At 39.9% G+C, this 13324-nt stretch overlaps 1 protein-coding gene across 6 annotated transcripts; it reads left to right on the forward strand.

The window, feature by feature from the left end:
• Nucleotides 1-1340: 1340 nt before the first annotated feature.
• LOC134552362 (leukocyte elastase inhibitor A-like) lies at nucleotides 1341-9367 on the forward strand. 6 transcript variants are annotated; one of them, XM_063400973.1, is made up of 9 exons: nucleotides 1341-1484; nucleotides 3296-3490; nucleotides 4709-4893; nucleotides 5398-5460; nucleotides 6060-6188; nucleotides 6396-6513; nucleotides 6834-6976; nucleotides 7716-7883; nucleotides 8032-9367. In XM_063400973.1, the coding sequence occupies exons 3-9, from the start codon at nucleotides 4726-4728 to the stop codon at nucleotides 8434-8436; spliced, it is 1194 nt and encodes a 397-aa protein (XP_063257043.1). In that variant the 5' UTR covers nucleotides 1341-1484; nucleotides 3296-3490; nucleotides 4709-4725; the 3' UTR covers nucleotides 8437-9367. The 6 variants fall into 6 exon arrangements, with proteins under 6 accessions (XP_063257043.1, XP_063257075.1, XP_063257060.1 ...); XM_063401005.1 differs by having other exon boundaries at nucleotides 1343-1484; nucleotides 4776-4893; XM_063400990.1 differs by lacking the exon at nucleotides 1341-1484 and adding an exon at nucleotides 2154-2264.
• The last annotated feature ends 3957 nt before the right edge of the window (nucleotides 9368-13324 follow it).

Genomic DNA, 13324 nt, shown 5'->3' on the forward strand with positions numbered 1-13324 from the left:
GAAAGAAAACACTTTGTTGTCAAACTTGAGATCAGCCTCTGGTTCCTCGACAAGAATCTGCTTCCCTGCTACGTCCTGCAGACACTGACAGCAAGGGAAGCATATGGCTGCAAACAGTGAGAAAACAGCCAGGGGACAACTGTAGACATCCAACCTTCTTGCACTCGTTTGAAGCAAAGAAAAATCACAAGGAATATGCTAGTGGTCTGTTCTGCTACAGATTGAGTCATTGCATCTTGCTGTGAGGTTGTGTTCTGCTGATTGACATCACCAGCTGGATTTTTGGTTTTGCTTTGGCCTTCCTATGCTTATCTCATCCATGTCATCAGAACCCTTTGTGGTTTAAAAATCATACAGAGAAGTCTTCATTCCCTTGGTCCTGGCTCCAAGGCCATCAGAGACATTAAAAAACGTTGCTGGACAGTGAAGTAAAATTTTGAGGCTTTAAGTCAAAATAACTGCAAATAGATAAATGGTGCTGGGCAGAATTTATCCCTAAGGATAAGTGTTATTTACAGTCTTATCTAAATGTGTGGGATTTTAGGTATAGAAAGCAGGTCAGTCTGCAATCCATTCCTCTGTGCCTTAAGGCAACTTTACTATGACAAGCATCTGACCACCAGCTAAAAAGGCTGTCTTTGAAATCTACATTCTTGACAGAGTAGTCTAACTATCTGAAACAAAATCTGTCACTGCCTTTTTATTTGAAGTGCTTTTACATCTTCATCTTTTTTTCTGCACAATAACATCTCATCAACTACTTCTCTGTAACCTTTAGAAAAAGTCCTCCTGCTATTTACCCTTTCCTTTTAGCAAGGTTATGGAAAGGAATAAAGAGAGTCTCCTGATTCTAAGTACTCTGACCATCTTCAATCCTCTCCATTTTTCTCTGGCCTGCAATGAACCACTGCATTATTCAAAGAGCAAGATGGGAGTCAGAGATCTGGAAAATGCAGTGCAAGTCCTAGTCCAGCTTTCTGTTCAACAGCAGGATGAGCTGTAGCTTTGCCTTTCCCAGCAAGCATTTGCACAGTGTGTCTCCTCAAAACCTACAATTCAGCATATCCTTCAATCTGCTTGAACAAAAACTCCTGGATTTCTCAGATACTCCCATTAAAAAACTATCTCTGTCTAAGCCACACTCTAACCTACACTAAACTAACCTAGAACAGGACAAAACAGCAAAGCAGGAGAAGAACAGCAGGGACTGTTCTTTCTGAGAATGAATGCCTGTCCAGCTCCATTGTCTGTAATTTGACCACTGACAGAAAATGATTCATGTGAAACAAATATCCACCAAATGGAAAAATGGAGCCAAAGTTAATCTTCAGATTAACTCAAAATGAGTTAAGAACAGGAGAAAGAGAACAAAAGTCTTTTGTTTTAGAACAAAACCAGAGAAATAACAATGATGAAGAAACCTGGAGAAACCTGCTCACTTCAGACAGTTAAGATGAGCTCCAAAGTATTAGAAAACTAAGCAGGTAAGAGAGAGTAAGAGAGTAGTGTTTCACTCTGTGAGCATATTAGATAACTTGAACTTTGCTTTAACAGATTCTTACATAGAAGAATGCATTTTAAGGGTACTTGTGGCTTTAACACATACCCCTGTGCCTAAAGGCCATGAATTATTGTGCTTCAGGATTGCAATTTTCTATTCACTGTATTAATTAGGATTAAAATTAACAGTATTCCTGAAAGACAAATACTTGGTTGTGTCTTGCTGCTCAAAAACCATCTCCTTTCTCTTCTGGGAGACACTTGGATGCTACCCTGACTTAAAACTGTTATATCTTGTAGCTCCTACCTGTATACTTTCCCCCTCTTATATTCCACAACATTTTACCTCCAATTGTGCTGTGCCTAGTACCCAAAATAAGAATGCAGAGAACAGCCCATCATAGGAAGAAGGGGAGCAGTCTCTGCCCAGTTCTGCTCTGCAGTTCCCTGTCAGTGACAATGCTGAGTGTTGGGGAACCCATTCAGTGCAGGTACCTCGGGGTGCAGCTGCCGAGCTCTGGGTGCCCACCCAGTGCAGAACAAAGGGCCCAGGGAGCTGTGGCTTGGCCAGGGAACCAGACACTGGGAGACATAGCAGGAGCCAAGGACCTTGGGCTTTCCCACACTTAGGTGGTGAGGCTATAAAAGCCCAAGGTGTCCTTTGTTTGGGGTCCCTCCTTGGAGGCACCAGCTCAAGCTGATATTTTGTTATTGCACCATGATTAAATTATTTTAAGGACTGAGATGTCTGAGGTTCTATGATGGTAAGGAAATCTGGTGTGACTGTGGGTGTGGGGGCTGCAGCTGTGAAGTGGCCTTGATCCGGCCTTGGGTGGTGCAGATGTAACTGCTGGAGTGGCTCCTGGATGGTCAGATAGGGAAGTTCCCTTGACACTGAGGAACAGGCTCAGCAGGTGGGTTTTTAAGTGACTGTGATGGAGAGCAGCCAGAAACCAGGAAAGCAAGCCAGGTGATTCTTTGGGAAATTTTCTTGCCCCAGTGTTAAGCAAGTTAAACCAGAATCCATGGCTTTCGTTGCTTCAGGCAAAATCTGTGCAGGTCTGACTCTCTTGTTCTCAGGGCTTGAATGAACAGTGTGTTTTTAATTTCTATTTCCTCCCAAGAAATAGCTATGGGAAAATTCTAATTGAAAGAGAATTAAACCTGTGAGTACTTTATGACTGATAGGAAACTGCCTTCAGAATTTCCTAAATACCAGAGGAGCCCAGTATCCAGTTGGGTTGATGTGTAAACATATCTTAGTAGTGGTAACTAAGTACTTGTTACAAAACAGTGTTGTTAGTGCTTGCATACACTCATGTGAATACTTGCCCACCCACACACCATATCAGCCTGAATGTGAAGAAAGATAATTTCTCAGGAAAATAACACCAGAAATATACTACTTCTTACAAGTAGGTTGCTCTGTCTCTGCTGCCTATGCCTTGCTGAAGCATTACAAGAAAATGATCAGGCGTCCTCAGAGACACTGACAAAAATGAGGATTAATGAGAAGTTCTGGGCTAAACTTAGGATATAGTTTAGCCCAGGACTAAATCAGTGGGCTGGTTAGCAGTATAATTGTTTCTACTACAAAAATTGTATGTTGCATTCATTGGTACCACTTCTGATGTGAAAACACAACAAAATTCTTAGAATTATTTTTTTTACAAGTGAAAAAACCCTCTGAAAATGCCTTTATTTCTAGGAGTTTACTTTCTTTTTTTATAACCACTTTGATTTTTTTTACATCTTAGTATGCATTTAAAATTGTGACTTTTTTCTGAACTCCTAGGGATATGGAGAATGTCAAGATTCCACAACAGGTCCCCTAATTATAGGAACTGGTTGCAACAGACAGAAATGTGATTCATCACAAGTGAAATTTACGCTGCCACTGGGAGTGGCAATGATTTTTATATCCCACTGCTGTAGAGGCTCCATCAAGAAGCTCGACTGTCAAGTTGACACCGTCAGTCCCGAGGAGAAGGTAAATATCTCCATAATCTTTAATTCTAAATGCCAGAAGTAGGATCTAAGGATCAATATGCCCATTAGTAATATACATACCTTCTTTGCACATATATATGGCATGTGACATATTTTGAGGAAGTGACAATATTTCCAAGTTGCTGTGCAATGTTTCGGATTACATTAAAATGTATGGGCTGTTGTAATCAACCTGTGCTTAACTTTGATGGTACTTCTAAACTTCTACTTTCCAAGTGTGCTTCAAAAGAAGATTAAAACCATTTGTCACTTATTCTGTATGACCCAGACTGGTAATTTACAAAAGCACAGTCTTCTTATAATGCTCTATCTTTCAAATGCTTATACAGATAATTCTTCTTGTGCAATAGGGGAAATATGCTTACTACATGTGTGGAGGAAGTCATTCAGACTCAGTAAGAATCAAACCAAATGTGACTTAGAATAGTGGAACTTCTAAAATACTGAACTTATGATCAGATGCTTCTACAACACTTTACTGGATGCCGACACTGGGAAAAAATCTTTCATGAGAAAGGAACTCTCTTCTAGGTCTAAGATAGGAAGAGTTTTGCATCACATTCAAGAGGGTCTACTTGTAATAATTGTGATTGTAACTGAAGGATATCTGGGAAAAGGAGTTTAAGCTGCAGAAAAGAGAGTTTAAGCTTCAGGTAAAAATATATTTGGAATTTTCCACTAATGCATGTGTTTTTGTTCAAAATCTTACTAAGTGAGCCTGTCTGTAGTTCTATTTTCTGTAAAACATTTGTTAAGCAACCAGCATTAGAAGCACACAGTATGTGAGGCACAGCTGAGTAATACACACAAAGTTTTTAGAGAGAAATAAAGAGTAAGATATGATCAAGGTTGTAATTAATAAGTGCCATGCCTGGAGGACTCAAGGCAAAAAGATCAGGATATAAGGTGAGCTGGAAGTTTGGTTAGGACAAAGCTAGAGCTAAGTGGCAAAGCCATAGCTATTGCATGAGCTGGAGAAGCAGCTGAATTCAGGATACTGTTTCTGCAAATGTGTTTCTTCTGCTATTCAGGGTGCTGGTTTTCAGATTCACTGTGAAATCCCAAATGTTAATGAACAGGAAATTTCCATGAAGTACCAAATAATTCAGGCAAGCTATTGCAAAAAACCTTAACCAGAGCATCTAAACATAGCAGGTGTAAGGCTGAGAAGCCTAAATTATTTTTACCCTTGTTTCAGGTGATCACAGTGCCACAATGTGCTCTCTCAGTGCAGCCAATGCCAGGTTCTGTCTTGACTTTTTCAGAGAGCTGAACAAAAGAAAAAGAAATGAAAACATCTTCTTCTCCCCATTAAGTCTGTCAGCTGCCTTTGGAATGGTTATCCTTGGAGCCAGGGGCAGCACACTTGAGCAGATTGAGAAGGTAGGTCTTTGCTCTGAAAAGGGAATAGTGGCAAGATATGAGCCAAGAGGCTGATTGTACCATCTGACATAGTTCCTAAACAGCCAAAGTGCTGAAGCACACAGAGAGCCCTTTTAAAAATACATTATGCTGCTCCTAATACCAAACTTCTCAGACTAAGCAATATTATTGAATTGACTGTTCAATGAATGCATCAGTCCTAAAGAAAGTGTTTTGGGGGTAACCTTGCACTCTCAGAGCTCAGAAGAGTTCCTTAGCTTTTATGTGTTTTCTTGCCTTCTCTGGACACCCAAAGCCTCCTTTCTCATATGGAAAGACTGAAAAGATGTCACGCACTCACCATCTCCTAAAACTACTTGTTCACTTGCAAGGATTTTATGGTAAAGAACAAAGGGGCCTTTCCACAGGAACTGTGTCTGGCTGTGTTTTGGGATAGTCTTGCAACAGTGCATTAGCTTTGAAGTCCCTTCACTCAGCTGCATTCACCCAACATTTACATTGCAGGTCTTTCATTTCAGAGAGGTTTTGAGCAGTACGAGACAGGAAAACAGAAACCCTTCTGAGGAGGTAAGACACAATTGCAGCTCTGAGCTGGATCAACAGGAGCCAGTTTGTCAGCCTTTTTCCTTGAAGACAATCACCTAATCAGAAAGCACAGCAGGGCTGATCAGCCTCTCCATCTAGATATGCCGACCTGCTTATTACTGTTCCTTTATTAGTTATTTAAGGGGCCTTGTGAAATCACACATTTCAACAGCCGAGCCTTCTCGTTACGGGTTTCCAACCAAAACAGCAGTTCCAATCTAAAATGTAAGTGCTTCAATTGCCACCTGCAAAGGTTTGACTGCAGAGCATGCCACCTTGGAGCTTGCTTCTCCCTGTCTCTAAGCCAGCAGCCTTTTGCTTAGTGTGCACAGGGACATCATTGTAGGATACAGCATGGTTTGGAGGTGAACTAGTGCAGGCCTGATGGGGAACTGTTTTGTTGTTCTGTAGATGGCACAGGGGGAATAGGAGGTGGTGTCCTGGTACATTTATTCCAGTGCCTGTATCAGCTGGGTGGAGTAGGGTTACTCATGCAGGGAGAGGCTGCAATTCACCCTCAGGTCCAACTTTGCATAGGAAAGCTCAAGCCTACCACGAAACATCTGTTTTCCTGTTTGAAGTGTGAAGAAGATGAAGGAGTCCATTCCCAGTTCCAGGCTCTGTTGGCTGAAGTCAGTGAACCCGGACCAGGCTGTTGTCTCACCATTGCCAACAGGCTCTTTGGAGAAATTACTTATCCATTCTTCCAGGTAAGCAACCCTGGTCTCCCTTGCATCACCTCCTGGAGTGGGGAGCTCAGAGGAATGTTTTCCATCAGAAAGCACAAAGGGACATATGCCTTTTTACTAATTTCTTTCTTGCTGATATACTACATGGGATTGTCCTGAAGCCATCACATTCTCTATCTTACAAAAATAATCACATTGCAAGAAATTTCTCCAATTTTTACTTTCCAGCAATACTTGGAATCCACAAAGAAATTCTATCGAGCAGAACTGGAACCAGTAAATTTTAAATACACTGAAGAAGAAGTCAGAGACAAAATTAACTTCTGGGTTGAAAATGAGACAAAAGGTAAAGAAAAAAATGTGCAATAATGGGTTTTGGTTTACAGTTGAACCACTCAGGAATATCACTCTCTAGTTTTTTTCCAAAGATAGCAAGATTTTTATATATTAAACATCCACACTGGTTTTTTTCTTTTCAATAGAAAATAAATGTGGTAAGGGGAACAAAAATGCCTTGAGTTCCTTGATTCCAAATCTATACATAAATATTTGTAATTTGTCTGACAGCATTATACCATTTGTCAATTTAAAAGAAATAACAATTGATAGTCAAGATCAGCTGATTGCTGGAACAAAGTAATAATTCTTAATTCATTATTTTTAAAGGTAAAATCAAAGATCTATTTGCTGCTGGTTTTATTGATCCCTCTACTGTACTTGTCCTGGTCAATGCTATATATTTTAAAGGAAAGTGGGCAGTAGAATTTAAGAAAGAAGACACTAAGGAAATGTATTTCCACCTGAACAAGGTACAGTATGGGCAGGAGCTGAAGCAGCTGGGGGATGGAGGCCAGATGTCTGTCTCCTATAATAACAGATGGGGGCTTTTCTCCTCTCTGTTATCCCAAGACAAAACAGTGGTCTTAAGTGAGAACAATAGAAGGCTGTATTTCTCTGTTTTCCTAACCAAATATGTAAATGTTTGTACCAATTCACATCAGAAGTGGTTCTTGTGCAGCTGAGATCCTTGTTGGATCAAATCCACTGAGCACATGTGCTAACTTTTTGGGGATTTTGCAACTAAGGGTGCTGTTTCAAAAATAGTCTGCTCTTGAGACTGAAATGGAAGATTTTGTGTCTCTGCTACTATTTATGAATAGAACAGTGTGTGCTTTCGGGAAAAAAAATGTACTGAAGACAAATTATCACAGGGAAATGTATACATTATTCATGAAGAATTTAATTTATGGTTGCAAAAGATGTATTTGTTTCCTCATCTGACACCAGAAAAAAGAAAGATGTAATGAGGAACTTGTGAGTAAAGTAATTTGACACCATTAGAAAGGGAAATGTAGTTTTTATGCATCTCAAATGGATAACTTAATTGGGACTACAGTTGAGAGGAACATATCAATGCTACAAGTACATCAAATGCATGACCAGTTTAAATAATGCTTTTGAGCCGAACTCTAACCTCAGTGCTCAAACCAGTTAAAACCAGGGTGACAATTTCTGTATTTTCCATTTAATATGTCTCATGTGTTCCAGAATGAGAGCAGGAAAGTGCAGATGATGTTTCAAGAAGGATATTTTAACATGGCCATCATAGAGGAACTGAATACAAAAGTCATAGAGCTCCAATACTTCAATAATGAACTGAGCATGCTCATTCTTCTTCCTGAAGATGACTGTGAGGACTTTACTGGCCTAGAACAGGTAACACTCCATTTCCTCTCTAGCAACATACATAGAGAGCAGTACTTTAGCATTGCTCCAGTGTGGTCAGAAGACAAGTGTTAAAACTGAACTTGCTTTCCTTGCATTCATTATGGTGCCAATCATTACTCCCAATACCACCTTGCAGCTTGAATGTGCCCTCACCTATGAAAAACTCACAGAATGGACAAGCTCGGCCACGATGCAACCACTGAGCGTGAAGGTGTACCTGCCCCAGTTCAAGATGGAGGAAAGTTATGTTCTCAACAGCACTCTTCAGCAGATGGGAGTAATGAATGTTTTTGACTGGGGAAAAGCTGATTTGTCGGGAATCTCTATGAGAGATGGCTTGGTTGTGTCCAAGGCCATCCAGAAGACAATTGTGGAAGTCAATGAAGAGGGCAGTGAAGCAGGTTGTTCCATGGGGCTTCTTGCAGTGCCTCTGTGTTGCCCAGTAACTTATGAGTTCAAAGCTGACCATCCATTCCTCTTCTTCATCAGACACAACCAAACCAAGACCATTCTCTTCTTTGGAAGATATTCTTCTCCTTAAGTGGAGGTTATATTGGAAATTAGATCTTTCTCCCCACTTATATCCTAACTGATGAGCAATAAGGATAAAAGACAAAACAAAGACATCTCTGTAGCCTTTATCCTAAAGTCTAGTTTGCTGTAAATAAAAAGACTATCTGAGAAGACCCAAATTAAAGATAAAAACTTAAACTCCACGAATCTTAGGCATATTTTACTGTTAGGAGGCCTCATGAAAATGACATCCACCTTAAAATACACTATGAGGTATTTGCCAAAAAGCTGTAGTCCTCTAGAGACATCTGCAAAGAAAACTTTACTTTGAGCCTTTCCTAATGTAGTATGGATCCAATAAACCCATGACTTTAGTGCCCTGAAGATAAGTGATACATGCTCTCATGTGAAGTAGACAGGAGGATATGGATCTGCATTAAAAGTGTAACCTCAGGTACTTTGTCTCTCTTAGCCTTACCTACCTATAGTCTCAAGGACAATACCACTTCATAGAGGAGCAGCAAAATATTCCCCTGGGGCCTCCTATTCAACATTGACTGAGGGCAGTGTTTCAAACTGGAGCTCTCAGGGTTTATTCTCAGAGAGCAGAGAAGACAGAAGATTTTCTGGTGTAATTTTGCTTGTTCTCAGAAGGGCAGACCCATTACTTATTTTTTTTTCTTCTGTGAAAAACCTCGTATATGTAAGCAAATTCTTCAACTTCCTCATAAACTTCCACATAACAAAATAAAAAAGGGTTTCAGAATAATGGAACAATTTTCTGACAAGGTGTGCTCTGTGATGTCTGGGAACGAGACACATAATTCCCACATTAAACTTTAAGTAGTGATCAAAGAGTCAGCTCTGTGTGGGCCTCAGGCAGCATGAGTTTCTTATTCCAGCTATTTTATTCATCATTAACAAAAATAATAAAAATTCCATAGTGATGGTTTTTAGAATGGTAGTCTGTGTTTGTTATTTTTTATTATTATTACTATTTATCATGACAAACCCAGTGTAAGCTAAGTAATAAATGTAGTGTTCTGCAGAATTAAGTGAACAGAGGAATAATATAATATAGTAAGTACAAATAATGGTAATCCTTTCCAAAAATGTAAATGACACTGAAATCTACCACCCACTTTTAAATATTCACCATGCTGAGTTTAGGCACTGGACAATTCAACATCAGGGTACATAAACTCTGAAGCTGCTCCCTCTTCTACATGACTGCTATTAGTTGCCTGATTTGGGGATGAGCAATTCTCTGGGAAGTAAATCATGAGGAAAAATTCTGGTAAAGCTAATTTTCTTGCTTATGATCTAGTTCCCTAAACCACCTCCTGGATGTTGTGGAGTAGGTAGTGTGAAGGAATAGCACAGGGTCACAAGAAGGGAGCAGCCTACCCAGTCTGGCAGTATGTAACATCCAAAATCCACAGATACATGAAGAATAGTTGCTTTTATGGGAAAAATATTCCACTCTTTGATGACTCACTTTTCTTTTCCCTGTTACTCACTAATGGGAAGAAGGTAAAACACTGTGAGCATACTGGTGCCATTGTAGAACTGATGATTCAAATGGCTCTTCCAAATGCTGAGATGTGAAGGAAAAATTACAGTAAATTACAGTACTCACCACAGATTGAATTGCTAAATAAAGCAGACCCATTACAGTCTGCAGATGCCTCATATGGCTGCAATTGCAGTATGAAATACAGCCTGAAATAGTAAAATTACCCATAGAGACACAGTTTTCATACCAATTAGCTGGTAAGAGAACACAAACTACAGGCTGTGAGCTCTTTGAGAAATAAAGCATGCAAAAACCAGCTATACATGCTTTTCAACAACTGCCATTGGAATTTTGTGCATGGTTGTCTCCAATTAAAATTACTTAGGTTAAAAGAAAAAAATAGTAAAATGAACATTATTAGAATTTATTAGCACAATCAGGCCTGTATATTTTCAGATAAAATGTAAAAGAAAAAGAATTAATGTGATAAAAGGCAGTACCTTGACATATTATCCCAAAAAGCACAAGTCTCACAACAGGAATTCTGTGTGTGAGCAAAGGAGAAGCTGTGGCTGAAGGAAGGATGTCACTTAGTTTACTACAGCAGAAGTAATTCTGTATTATAATTAAAAAACCCCAAAAACTTACTTCAGGGATATCTAGATAATTCAGAACCAGCAACAAAGTACAGTATAAATTATAATTAAAAAATCCCTATCTTCTCCTTCTGCAATCTTTTTTCCTTATTGTCATTTTAATCTACAAGACATCAAACACCAGAAGCTGGAAAGTAGCCTCCAGCTGCTAGTGTGGTGGCAGCAACTCCTACTGTGGAGGGCAGTGCTCCCACAAAATCAGGGATGTGTACTTAAAAATAGAAGGCAAGCCCTCCACTCTGGCAGCAAATGCTTCTCTTGTGGGAAACTGTAGTTTGTAAAAGTTCAATGCCAAGCAATAGAGGTTGCAGAGTGGAGAGAAGCTGGAAACTCCAAACGGTGCCTGGAGCAGACATAGCCCTGCAGGGCATTCCACTGCCTCCTCCCCACGGAATGGCTCGATGCCAAGTGTTGAACCATGGCAGAACACGACAGCCTACAAAAGTGTAGACTGGCAAAAAGCAAAGCAAAAGATGTCAAATAGTGTTTGCATGAGGACCCATAGAAAGGTGACACACATTTGCCCCACAAGAGAAAGATCCATGTCTTTCCACAGTTTGATTACTGAGTAACTCTCTACATACTCACATTTCCACTAAACTCTGTTCCCTCTGATGGTTGCAGCAGTTCTCCTCAGTTTTCTCTGAAACTGTGCTTTCCTTTAAACAATTCTTAGTACCTATGTATAGCATATTTTTATTATATTAAATTTGTTTTATTATCTTCATATTTTTATTCATGTTCAAAGTTTTGCAATGGATAGGCAAGAAGGGCAAAGGAAGAATTTTGTCACTGAAGAAGCCAAAGAGGGCAGTTTTGAGTCACACCCCACCCACCCCCTCGAAAAAGAATAATGTTTATTTTCCTCAAAATATAACTAGTAGAAGGTTTTACTGTAGGAATTCCTGGTTCCTTATGATCCCAATAAGAAAGGCACTCAGGCACAGTAAAGTCTGTGTGATGCAGACAGCCATCCAAAGCACAAGCAAACATTGCTCTCAAACACTGCCCAACAATTCCTGAGTAACCAGAAAAAATTAAATGTGAAAATAAGAACAGAGAAATGTTGGAAAGAGCTGCTTTCCCAGCTCCTTGATCTCCTTGCTCATGCCCGTATCAAGGAAGAGGGGCAAACACCATGTACTGGTCTAGGCACAAAGAGCAGCAGAATCCTTGCTCACCTCTTTTTTGAGACAAACATAGATATGAAACAGATTTTAACTTGTTTGTCTTGCTTTGCTTGCAGAGCTACACTTGTAGCTTTTGAATTTCAGGAGAAGCACTTGTTTTCCCCAGGTCCTGTGTCCTAATGTTACAAAGGAGCAGGTGTCTGTTGGTGACTGCCCATGCTGATCAAAATTTGCAGCTACTGCCAGGCTGATTCTGCAACCACTTTTGCACTAACAGTTGATGTATTGAAAAGCCCCCAAATTAACCCATGACTTTGCAGCTACAAACTAATCTCTGGAGCTGTAGTGCCCCATCCATGATTACTGTCAGAACTAAACTTTCTTTCTTCCATGAGCTTCTTTACTTTGGATATTTTAAACCATCCCGCCTGTCTTGGCAAAGTAGTTTTTCACATAATATGGAAACTGAGCAGTTTCAGACTTTCAATCACTGTACCTGTGCATAGAAACTGTTGTGGTGGGCGTGTTGCATATGTAGGCATTTCAAATGTAGAGTGTACAAAGAAGGCAAATATAGTGCATGGGAGAAGAAAAGAACACCTGCATGCCCTTTTCCAGAAGACTTGGTGTAACAAAATGTTTTTTGAGAAAATCTTGGACATTATGCAAAGGAATGGCCTTTTTAGCATGGTCGGTTCTGTCCTTCCTGGACAATTTCCATAGGGGTCCACACGAACAAATGGAATCATAGCATACAAAGGACTGTGGGTGTCCAGGAAAATTCTTCATGGAAGCTCCAAAGATGAAGGATGTGCTTGAGCAACTTCTGAGTGATAGCTGGAACTCTAATGTGAATATATGAAAATGGGAGAATAGGAAAAGTCATAGACATGACAGCCCTTTGCACACAAAACCTGTGCCCTCAGGTAGTAATAGTTTGATAAGTACAGATAAAGTAAAAGCTGCAACAGCACAGATCACAGAACAGGGAGCATGGAACAAGGTGAGAGGAAAGCTCGTTCTTATCTTCAGGTTTTCCCATCCTCACTGCTGCTATTATACCCTCATTCTGAATTGGGAAACTAAAAGTCACTCCAATTATCAGGCTCTGCACATACATCCCTGCATTTCAGCAAGGCAAACAACACTCTTAAGGGTAAAGTTGCTCCCCTTCCTTTTCACAGAGGGTGCACCTACTGCTGTGTGTTCTGTGACTTACGAGGTACAAATTTGGATTTCTATTATCCGCTCCTATGGCCTTTGCAGATGCCAGATTTGTTTCTTTACTGTTACTTTACTTTGCTCATCAAGTCTATTATTTAATAAAGAGTAATAGCTTTTTACAATTGAATTATATTTTATATTGTGCATTATGGTTGTCTAACAGACCATGAATGTTCCTGTAAACAGATCCTGTAGTTTATTCACCTGCCATAGTTACAAGGTATGGAAGATCTATGGGAATGGCCTGTGCAAGTACCATGGGCCTTGTTGCCATGACCTGCACAGAATGAAAATTAAGAGCTGACTCTTAGTTATTTTTTAAATACCACTGGCTGGTTTAAATAAATTTCTGAATACCTGAATACTCTGGGGTCAGGCTTACAGCCCAGG

The sequence above is a fragment of the Prinia subflava genome, chromosome 1 (genome assembly GCF_021018805.1).
Source record: "Prinia subflava isolate CZ2003 ecotype Zambia chromosome 1, Cam_Psub_1.2, whole genome shotgun sequence".
NCBI classification, from domain to species: domain Eukaryota; kingdom Metazoa; phylum Chordata; class Aves; order Passeriformes; family Cisticolidae; genus Prinia; species Prinia subflava.